The sequence below is a fragment of the Nasonia vitripennis genome, chromosome 1 (genome assembly GCF_009193385.2).
Source record: "Nasonia vitripennis strain AsymCx chromosome 1, Nvit_psr_1.1, whole genome shotgun sequence".
Lineage (NCBI taxonomy): Eukaryota > Metazoa > Arthropoda > Insecta > Hymenoptera > Pteromalidae > Nasonia > Nasonia vitripennis.
This window is the reverse complement of record NC_045757.1, coordinates 20,035,722-20,047,511: the sequence shown is the minus strand read 5'-3', so window position 1 is coordinate 20,047,511 and position 11,790 is coordinate 20,035,722. Positions and strand designations below refer to the sequence as shown.

Sequence of the window (11,790 nt, the reverse complement as noted above, 5' to 3'; positions counted from 1 at the left end):
TGCAGGGGAGAGAAGAGTGTTGGCCTGGGACCTAGTGAAAGGATTAAGGCCAACTTCTTCGAGAGAGGAGTCAGCGAGAATGGAGAAGAGAGGAAGTGAGAGAGTGGAGCTGGAGAGATGCTGCGAAAAGAGGAAAGTTTGGACCCAGGACCCAGTAAAAAGTTTAAGGCCAACTTCTCCGAGAGAGGAAGCATTGTTAAGGGGAGGGGATTGCGACGTTGCAAACGTCGCAGCCGCGTCGATACGAGGAATCTCGTTCGATGCGGCCAAGCTCTGAGTGCGCGGAAGAAACAAGCGAGTTGGATTGTTGTTGTCAGTGCCAGCCTGACCTCGAGTTCGAGGAACGGGCCGGCTAACCGTCCACGTTAGCGCGAGAGTGAGCATCGTTGGCGCGAGAGTGAGCCTCGACGGCGCGCGCGCTGATTGGTCCTCCGCATGTCGCGAGCCAATCAGTGGGCGCCGATGTGCGACTCGCTATCCGCGCGGACTGCCAGCCAATCAGGCGCGAGGAAGATGCGCGGGCCCGACGAGCGCGAGTGGAGAGTGAGCGCGAGAACGAGCGGGAAATCGGAGAGTTCTCTCACGACTGTCGACGGAGTACGTCGACGTGCGAGAGAGATACGTGGCCTCCTCTGTTGCGAGGAGAATCGGGAGAGTCTCCCGAGGTTGTGCGAGTGTGTGAGAGTGTGAGAGAGTCATAGGTGCAGCGCGTTGGCACGAGCAAGTGCCGACACCCGGACGAGCCAGCAACCATCCGCACGAGAGGAAGGAAGCTAGCCAGTCCGCCATCATTGTCCGGAGGACCAGAGCAACCAGCAGCCTTGGCGTGGGAGAGCCGAGGAAGCTAGCCGTCACTAGGTCCACGAGAGTCAGGGAGGCGCCGGCGGGAGCACCGACGGACGTCCACCAGGGAGAGAGCGAGTAAGAAAGTATTAGAGAGAGAGAGAGAGAGAGAGAGAGAGAGAGAGAGAAAGAGATAGAGAGAGAGAGAGAGAGATCCGAGAGTGAGACGAGTGTGGTGCGGGCACACTAGAGAGAGAGAGAGAGAGAACTCGAGAGACCAGGGTGTTGGTGTACAGTGCGGGCGCACACCAAGACGTCTTCTGCGCGAGGCGTCTGGCCAGCGCACGCGAGAGAGAGAGAGAGAGAGAGAGAGAACAGTGCGAGGAGACGCGTGTGCGTGAGATAGAGACAGCGCAAGACCCTATAGCTGCGCGGCTGCAGCAGGTCGGGCTTGCCACAAGCGGGAGGCATAGCCCGCGCGCGCGAGAGAGAGAGAGAGAGAGAGAGAGAGAGTCAGCCGTCAGCGGACTGGACCTGGGCCTGTGGCCAGCCGTCTGCTGCACGAGCGTGGCTCGTGTTTAAGCGTCCCAGTGTAAGCCCTGCGTGGCTAAACTGTGCGCGGGAGGCACTACAGCCACCGTATTGTAGGGAAGGGCTGGGCGAAATACATGTGCAATAAAACTTAACCATTGTGTGTGATCATTTTCCCCTCTCCCTAGCGTTCTCCCAAACGTGATGATCGCGGTCAAATCCTACGTTTAGAAAAATCCTAGTGCATGCGAGGCTCTAGGTGTTGCGCACCTGTGTTGGGAGGCACAGCGTCGCAATTATAAGTAGTTTTTTGCAGAAAACGGAACGAAAACGAACCTCGTCTAAAACGTTACAGTATGAGTTAACGATGTGCGCGAAGCTCTAAACTCGGGAAAAATAAATAACGCTTTTCTTATTTTCTAAGAAAAAGGTGCTGAAACGCATCCCGTGTAAATCGTTAAATCGTTAAATCAGATACTCACCGTCAACTTCCTCGTGATCTACGATCTCTTCGTGCACTCTATTTACTATAACCGCGATCTCTGTGAAAGCTTCCGCCACTTTGTTGTAGTTTAAGTGATCCTTATCCAACTGATTGTAAACAAATGGGCTTTCCTGCACCTCCTGTGAAATGGTCAGTTCGATGGAATTCATTTTGCAATTGGAAACAAAGTAAAAAAAAACTGCAGGATATGAGTAGAATCGCACTTCCACACAGTTCTTGCTGTGCAACGTTCTTTGCGGTGGTTATCTGCGACTTACATGTGAGAGAAATGCTATAAAGTTACTACGCCACACGTTCGATTCGAAATTCAACACAAACACTGCAGATAGGAAATCGCACTCGTGAATGATCGGTACTATGTAGCGGTCAAGTTCTTTGTGATGGCTCGACGCTGTGTCGTAAAGTAGGCCGCAGTGTTGTCACGTCACTGCTCATGCGCGGTCGCCATTTTTTTTAAGCGAATTAGATTTTGCGCTGGTTGCCGCCGATGAAAAGTTGTCCTATCTTTCTCGCCGATGAGACAATAAGGTCGAAAGACGCGAACGTATACCGGGCAATGCAATTTGTTTATGTTATTCTATTATTTATTGTAATAAAAATGGGTTTTCAACCTACGGAAGTAAATTTAGGCATAATGCGCAATTTTTGGGAACGTGGTCTTCTTACAAGACAAATCGCCTTGGAAAAGGATTGTTCATTATCAACAGCACAAAAATGGATAAACCGTTTTAACGAAGAATTGCATGGGGGTCCTGAAGTTATCGATAGAAGATGGAACAATATGGGTTTACCTAAAGTTACAAATCACGATCTCGACGAGATAACTGCAGTATTACGACAAGATCCATTTCAAGCTGTGAAGCATATACCACACAATTTGCGCATGGATGTCACAGATAAGACATTAAGAAAATCTCTAAAATATAGGAGACAAATAAAGCATTGCAAACCTGCCAAGAAAGTTGAATTGCTTGTAGCAAATCAAGCGGAGAGGTTGAATTAAGTTTTTTCTACTAGCAAAGATGGTAATCTTATAATTGTATAACCATATTTTCACATTATCCAATTATTTATTTTTATAACTTTACAATTTTAATGCAATTTATGTTTTAAAAAACCAGTTTATAAAGAAATTGTTGTTTTCAGAAAATAAATTATTTACAGGAAGGATTGGTGTGTGGAGACCACCGCAGTCTCATTATCTCCAGCCGTATGTGCTGCCACAAAAGCACTCTGGAAGGATTACTAAGTCTTGCTGGGCCTGGGTGTCAGGACATGGTATTGGGTCTCTAGTTCTAATCAACAGAAAATTAAAGTCCAATGCATATGTTCAAATAATAGAGGAAGTTCTCATGAATGATTTGGATGGCCGATTCCCAGGCAGAGAGCAGGTATATGTTATTGAAGACAATAGCCCAGTGCATACTGCTCGAGTAGTAAGAGATTGGTACCAGCAACATCCCAGGTTTGTTAGATTGCCACACCCACCGAAGTCACCAGACCTCAATGTTATTGAGAATGTCTGGGCCAAGATGGTGAAAGATTGGCTTCCAAACATTGCTCGAAATCAGGAAGCTCTACAAGAGCGCATACTCCAAAGCTGGGTAGCAATGGAAGATCAAAATAACTTTAGAACATTAGCGGCATCAATGCCTAGAAGATTGCAAAGCGTCATTAACGCAAATGGTGGTTATATAAATTATTGAAGTGTTCAAGCTACTCAGAGAAATTATACTATCCTGTCTTTCACATCATCATAATCATCATCATCAGGATCATGATTTAAGGTAATATACAATAAATCACTAAAGTATGAAAGCTTCATGTTTTAATACCAATTTTCACTTTCATTTTCTTTTACTCTTCTTAGATTCCAAAAAAGTCACAGTGAGGCCAGCCAGTTTGCGTATACTGGTATCGTGCAGTCAAGTCCATAGAATGGACTACGTATACTTATATTTAAGGTAAATACAGTACAAATAGTTGAATCTGTGACTTCATCGTTATCAATGCAGAAAAGTTTTGTATTTTTAATTTTGAAAAGTTTACTGTTTTTAACATCATGATGATGGAAGCCATGTAGTCTTATCAGCCTATCTGCATTGTATTAAAACTAGATATCTGAATTTTTGTACAGATATTTGTAAAATTATTTAAAAATAAGTTACCGTAACAGTTTGTACTTAATTGTCTTCGTTAGAATTGTTTCAGAGGATCTACTAAGTCTAGCCAGTTGTATTTCTGGTTTCTTGTGTATTTTTACAGGTAGAGAGTTATAATAACTTAGCCTGTTTTCCCGATGCAATAATAAGAATTTTCACTTTCAAAAGTCAAAAGAAATTCTCATTCCGATGTCTGTTTTTCAAATTTTTTTGCTGCTATTATTCAGAAACTAATGTACATACGTAAAAATCTGATCTCTTACATGCACATTTCTTTTACAATAATAAAACAATATTTAATGTTAAATTCATCTCCAGTGATGAACCAAATTATTTATTTGGGTGTTTGAATGGAAATTAAAAGTTTATCTTATCGGAAAATTTGAAAAACGGTATCGAAATAAGAATTTCTTCAAACTTTTTAAAGTGAAAATTCTTATTATTGCATTGCGAAGAGAGGCAAAGTTATAATAACTGTCTACCTGTAAAAATACACTATAAACCAGAAATACAATTGGCTACATTTAGTAGATCCTCTGAAATAACTCTAACATAAAATTTGACTCGTGCTGAAATTCCAACGGAGACAGTTAAGTAAAAACTATCACAGTAACTTATTTTAAAATAATTTTACAAATATCTGTACAGAAATTCAGATAACTAGTTTTAATACAATGCAAATGGCATGAGATTAATGGATTTGAACATCGGCTGATAAGCCTATACTATATGGCTTCCATTTACTTAGTCTTAAACTTAAATTTCCATCATAACCTTAAGGGATGTAAAATAATGTTTAACATTTTTTTATGCTGCGTATTGGCAATTCAAACATTGTTAATAAGTTCAATTTTAATGTTTTAACTATGTCTATCATGTAAATTGAATTCATTCGTATTCTTAGGTTAGAAATTTTTGAACTCCGTTTATCCTATGAAGAAGCTTTTATTTAATGAATAATGGCGTTAGTTATTGACTTTCAATAATGATATTTTAATTATGTATAACAGTAACATTCTTATCAATAAACAATAATAACCGATGATTGTTTTTACTTTAAAAATTCGCCAGCTTTGCCGAGTTTTAGGGCACTAAAAGTGCGTAAAATACGCACTTTTCAGGGCAGTTCGTTTGGCATTTCTCAACCAGTATGAGGATTTTTTGCTCAAAACTGGCCTGAAAATCGCGAACGTGTCGACCATGAGCGTGTTTTTGCTTTATCCCTATAGGATGTAAACCTGTAAACCACAGTTATTTTTATGTACTACCAAATTTTGCAGAGGAATAATTGGTCATATGCTTTTTAATAATGTTGTACATAGGTCTGCCAGGACTCCAAATGGAAGTGCAGACTAAACTCGCCAAAATTCACGATCTCGACAATAAAATTAGTATGATAGCGAAGCGCATGGACCCGCGTATAGATGAGTATCTTAGAGGCGGAATCCACTCGGAGAAAAAGAAAACCGAACGTCTGACGTACATCCGACGTTTGTTTGCTAAGTCAAATCGGCACGCAAAGGCCAAAGAAATGCTTGCAAAAGAGATGTACAATTCAGTTGATAAAAGCGCTCATCATTTGGACTCTTACTTGACGCGTTACAAAGATGAAATCGAGACGAGAGCGGAGATTATCAGCAATGCGCCTGATCATCATAGCGAAGAAAGGAGGCTTGAGCGAGATAAAAAGGAAGCGGAAGAAAGAAAACTACAAGAGTCCAGTGAGAGAAAAAATAAGGAGAAAGATTATAAAGAAAATAAGGCTAATGTACACGGTACAGATGTACGTAACGTACTATGTATTTATGCATTGTACTGTATAATAATCATGCAAATAATGTAGAAAAAAGAAGCAGACAAGCTAACGAGGTGGATGAAGATGTCGATGCTGAGAGAATCAACATAAATGGTACGTCTTCTACGTCAGACGCTAGTGATTCTGCAATTAATACTTGTATGAATAATATGCACATAACTGAAGAAAAGAGACCGACTTTTGCAAGTGCTAGTTTTGAACTAGCAATAAAGGGCAAATCAGAAGTCAAGAGCTCAACAATAAAAAGCTAAGCAGCAGTCATGACCACAGTGGCATTAAATCAAAATGTGACAGTAAAATTAGTGGTACCAGGTCAACTAGCAGATCCAGTGATACGAAACTATCTAATGGGCAAGTCAGCTTTAGCGAGTCATCAACAAATCGTCATAATGTTAATAACAAAAAGTCAACCAGCATTAGATCTGCAAGCAATAAGAATCTGCTCAGCGATTGCGTTAGCAGTGTTGAATCATCAGACAATAATCATAAGACTAAGAATGAAAACTCAACCAGCCCTTCAAGCGATAAGAAGATTATTGAGAGAAACAAGTTAAAAAAGAACAAAAGTAGCTGCTCAAATTACAAAAGATCCGTCGATGTAAGCGATTGGGCCCTAAAAAAAGCTAATAGAGTAAAATCTAGTAACGATCAAAAACCATCATCCGAAAGTAGATGCCAAAAGGAAACTAAAGATGCTATGAAGCGAAGAAAGTCTGAGAAAAGTTCGATTATCAATAAGATATCCAGCCAAATGGACGTTAAAAAGCGAAAAGTCTCAATGTCGAGCTCTGAGGAAGAGTTCGATATTCCTTCTGACCCTAATGAGCCAGTTTACTGCTACTGTCAAAAGGTATCATACGGAGATATGGTTGCGTACGACAATGACAATGAGGTGAGTCTTTATTTTTATTTTGTTGTGAGTCTAGTTGAAATCTGAAAAAACTAGATTGTTAATAGTTTTTCTTTTTCATGCATGCAGTGCGAGATAGTATGGTTCCATTTTGGATGCGTTGGTTTAAAATCAATTCCAATTGGAAAGTGGTTCTGTACAGAATGTTCTAAAAAGAAACGAGACACTGGAAAAAACGTTCGACGATCGTGCTGATATTTTATTGAACAAATCTTAAATGCACGTTGAATATATTTCATGCTTATAAGCTCAAAACTTCTGTATTTAAAGTTTTGTTTCATGAAGTAATCAAGGGACGCGGTAGCGCCCCCGATGACAAGTATAAGTACTAGAGTACTATACAGGCTGTCGGGCGCACCGCAACCTTATATTCTTTGAAATGGAGTTTTCTAACCTCTACAAAATATTCAAACATAATTCATTTATAACTTATAGAAATACGTCATTTTATCAGGCGAATCAATGTTACTTTCAAATATATTAAAAGAATTTTTATTTAAAAAAAGTTTCATAAAAAATGAACGATCCGCTATCATTCTATAGCTGACCAAAATTTTGTGTTGTGTTTTTTTTCAATTTTGTTTTCTTCTCCCAACTTCCGTTCTTATCCTCGAAACTTCCGTGGCGCAAAAAATCAAATCGAATTAGAAATAAAATGTATACATAATAAATAGACGCATTCGGTGCATTGTATTTAATAAAATGAGTTCAGCTTTGCTACGCAGGGGTTTTGGGGGTCGCTGAACACGAATATCGCGACGACAACGGTCTCCGAGGTACCTGGTGCCCAGGGTGGACAATATGAACGTCGTCTCCTAGAGTTTTATGAGAATTTTTGACGCAATTAGTCGAAACTCGTTACTCGGGGATTTTTAGGGTCACTGAACACGAATATTGCGACAGCAATGGCCTCCGAGGTACCTTGTGCCCAGGGTGGACAGTATCAACGTCGACTTCAAGAGTTTCAGGGGAATTTGTAACATAATAAGTCGAAACTCGTTACTCGTGGGTTTCGGGGGTCACTTATCACTCCGTAGTTTATGAGGTATGTGTAGATACTGGTTGTAGGTATTTCTGTGGAGATAGATTCTAACGTGTACATCTATTTATTTTACAAATCTTATTTGACGGTGCTTTTGAACTAAAACTAATACTCATTATTTTAACAACAGTTTGATGATTCTCTTTTAAGTTAGTGAGGTATAATATAATATACCTATCGAGAGGATAGGTTTTATTATAATTACTGATTACCCTAAAATTTCGTAAAATCTTTCAAATAAAACCTTCTTTAAAAGGTAAAAGGTAGGCAAGTATAAACAGGTTTTTATTTACTATTCTTTTTAATTTGATGATGATATAATTCATTCAAATAATTATTTATATGAGTGACAAACTATGATAAAAAAATATATGAAATCAAATAGTTAAATGGCAATTACGTATAATTTCGAATAAATTTATCAAATTATTCTTTAATACGATTTATAATTTCATTGTTTTCCTAACGTCATTGTTAATTTACTGGCGGTATTCTACACTACTATGAACATACTTGATAATACCGACGGTTGAGAGTTCCTAATGTGAATTGTTTGATTTGATAAAAATTAATAACATTGTCAAATAGACTTATAACGTCTTTCAAATTTAGTGAAACACAACATCATTGGTAATAAAGCAGATATTAAAAAATGAAAAATTATCATTAAAAATTATTCTTTTTATTTCACCGTAAAATTATACCTCCGTAAATTACACCGTGAATATACCTCATAATTGCTGAGAGTCAAGGTCTATGTGTGTGGAACATAGAAAACTTGGTCCCAAAGGATTTGGTAAGCACTAATTTGCAGTTTTTTCATTGCTAAATAATTTCTAAACATTCAAATTAAAATCCCTGCATTCATACGAAAACTACAAGTGTACAAAGTATCTTCCTTGAGTTTGAGCCCAAAAGAACCATTCGTTCACTTGGAATCCTACGGACAGTGAGAAATTTCACAAATTCTTGCACCGAGTGCCACAATGGGCCAGCAGGGATAATGAGAGTTTTAGCATGATAAAATTAAAGGTATTTATGCTAAATATATCTATAAAAAATTTCAAATGATGTACTTAAAATTTATGAATTTTTCTCATAGTTCTTTTTTCAGGGTTAAAGGTGTTGTGTCCCCTTAAATAAGCTAATGGGTTGACTGTTATGGTTGTTTCTAGAAAAAAGAATAAGGTACACTAAAAATTTACTTGTTTATAACAGATGCACGATAAAAGAAAAACAATTTAAAATAAAATTAAATATTTTAAAATGTTGTTACTTCATCACTTTTAATTATGGATGTAAATTAAGATATAAATAGAATTATTTTTGTTAACTTCTACCCAGCGATTAAATCGACAATCATCAGTTATTAACTTGCATGCATAATTTTCTTCATAAGTAAGAAATCTTAAATCCAGATGATAACTCAAGAAGATAAATTTATTTAATAGCTTCCTGTCGCGCAACTCAGAACGACATTAAACTGAATCTGATAGGAATCTTCCTCGGTGATGACAACAATTTTTGCTTCGTAAAATCATCTTGAATGTAGCTAGCTGCGTACTCCTTTTGATAACATAAGTATATGTTTATAATTTTAGATATTTACTATTTTTGGAGCTACAAATATTTTCTTCAGATATTTCCGAGATTTAATTATAATTATTTTTCTCATGCGCATCTCAATCATCTAATATAATAACTGTTATTGGATATATTACTAGTGTCATATAGTCTAAAATCTACACTACTAAAGCGCAGATCTTTACGACAATAATTATATCGTGATACAAAGTTAAATTTTTGAGCTGTAAACTAGATGCATAAAACTGCTTTCCAATCTTTATTAATACAACAATTAGCCAAAAATCAGCACTTTAAATCTAACGTTGCTTCGCCTACGTATTTTATCTTTATATGTATGCAAAAATCGTTCCTCTATATAATTACGTTGAATGAAACTTTTAAAATATAATATGTCCACGGTAAATACGACGTTGGATCACCTAATAAAAATATTTCCCGAATGATGAAGATTTCCTTTCATGAGTCTCACGAGTTATGAGGATGATATGTCCAAGAAACATGTCCCTGGTTCATATCGTTCGCTTTTGCCTGGATTTCATGGCGTTAAAAGTACCGTCAGTCAATAAAGACATAAAATATACACTCTTTTTAAACCCAAAATTATAAAAAAATGCATGCGATATTTCATGAATCTTCGTCGTGTATCCCGAACGAAATCTCGACCGTTCTGAATCTTGTTCTCTGTCCAGGCAATTATCCTACTCGATCAAGCTTAATATCCCCACGTATGCTTTCACAGCCATATGACTTTCAAGTATTAATTAGTCCTTTCACTTTGCGTGGGTTTGTTAAGCGTCGCTTATGTTTGGCGGAAGATGTATCGAGGCACTGAGTGTCCATCGTTTCCTTTCCTAGATCTCGTTGGCTCGTTCGGCGTAGAGTCGAAAGCGGCCGTAGGAGATCGAAGGTAATACGACGTTTAATGTCCTTGAATATACTGAGGAGATATGTAATAAGATAGTTTACGACGGAAATTTCTTAAAATTATGAATTGCCAATCGAAATAAAAGAATTACATTATTTTCAAAATTTACCAAAGCAGCTCATCATTGTCGTTTTAAAACATGTAGAAATTTATACGAGTTAAACGACCGTGAATCAGCAGACTTTGCTTTGTGCAAAATCAGTATGTCTGCAATACCTAAAACTTATGGATCTAAACACGATAAGACGATGAGTCAAAATATATCACAGGTGTACGTTGTTCCGGCTTGTTCCTCATCGGAGTCAATTTGATGCGCGTTATCATTGTGTCAATCTTAAATTTCCACTGCTTGTTGACACAGATCCAAAAATTAATATTACACTTACAAAATGTAGTCACTAATGAAGTAAATCATAGTATATTCCGTTAGGGCAAATTATAAGTTTTTTTTTCATAAATAATAATGTTATGCGTGAAATGAGAAATTGGTTAGGGTCGATCCAGTTTTGCTCCCTCTTAGAGATAGCTTTGTAATAGTAAAATTTTGAATCTCGTCAAAACTTCTAGAAAATACTTTTTGGTGTGTTAGAAGTTCAAATCAAGTGTTTTTACACTGAGAGAAAGATATCATTGCTGTAAACGTGTACACACGTTAGGAGCAATGATTGCTAATATATTCGTGCACATCTTACAAATATTCTATACGAAACAAAAACAGTTTGTACGTATACTATAGATTTCTATAGTATACATACAAAATATTGTGGGAAATATCTGTATGTTAATAGTTAACATATGAATTTCATGGCTATCGTGCGTAGTGTTGCGTGCAGACATGGTAGAAGAAGAGTGACAATGTATGCCCATGCGCAACGTTTACTTTTAACAACCAATCAGAAGGTTGCCCGCAATGACGTCATTTTATGCGCGAAATTTGAAATAAAAACTTTAAAAAAGCACCTTTTCAATAAAAAAAATTAAGAAAAAAACAAATAAAATAATAGAATCAATATGAAATTATGTAAATCAGTCAGAATGCTAAAAATTAAGTTTATGAACACATAAAATGGTTTAAAATGTTTTTAAAGAATAAATGAATTTATAATAGAAAGTTAGGAGATGATTTTAATAATGTATAAAGTAAATAAAGTTTATTCGCAGTATACGTATAACAAAGTAAAAAATATATATTTTATACTAAATAATAATTTGTTTTAAAAAATACAGTGCAAATCACGCAACAACATTTAATTTTTTTAATTTTTTAATCTTTTTTCTTGATTTTTCTTCAACTGCACTTTTATTTATTTGTCTTAGTCTTATATAAGTTCTGGTTCGAACTAAACACTTGAGAACTACTTCAGGAATAAAATCGTTAAGTTCATCAGTCAGTTGCAAACGAACCAGTCTTGCAACTTTTCGAAATATAAAAGGTTCGGCTGATAAATCGGTTAGTCCATGAAAAGAATTAAAACACTCTTCGTGTATATTAGCTATTGTTAATAATTCTGCTGATGGCATTAAGAGAC

The 11,790-nt window shown here is 37.1% G+C and overlaps 1 protein-coding gene across 1 annotated transcript; it reads left to right on the top strand.

The window, feature by feature from the left end:
- The first annotated feature begins 6,057 nt into the window (after positions 1-6,057).
- Positions 6,058-6,902, top strand: LOC103317274 (inhibitor of growth protein 3-like). The gene is made up of 3 exons (XM_008214751.1): positions 6,058-6,152; positions 6,218-6,689; positions 6,777-6,902. Exons 1-3 carry the CDS (start codon positions 6,058-6,060, stop codon positions 6,900-6,902), a joined length of 693 nt encoding a protein of 230 aa, XP_008212973.1.
- The last annotated feature ends 4,888 nt before the right edge of the window (positions 6,903-11,790 follow it).

Coding starts and splice junctions, on each gene's coding strand:
- LOC103317274 (XM_008214751.1), top strand. CDS start 6,058: ATGACCACAGTGGCATTAAATCAAAATGTGACAGTAAAATTAGTGGTA. Junction 6,153..6,217: donor CGAAACTATCTAATGGGCAA/GTCAGCTTTAGC, acceptor AACCAGCATTAG/ATCTGCAAGCAATAAGAATC. Junction 6,690..6,776: donor CGTACGACAATGACAATGAG/GTGAGTCTTTAT, acceptor TCATGCATGCAG/TGCGAGATAGTATGGTTCCA.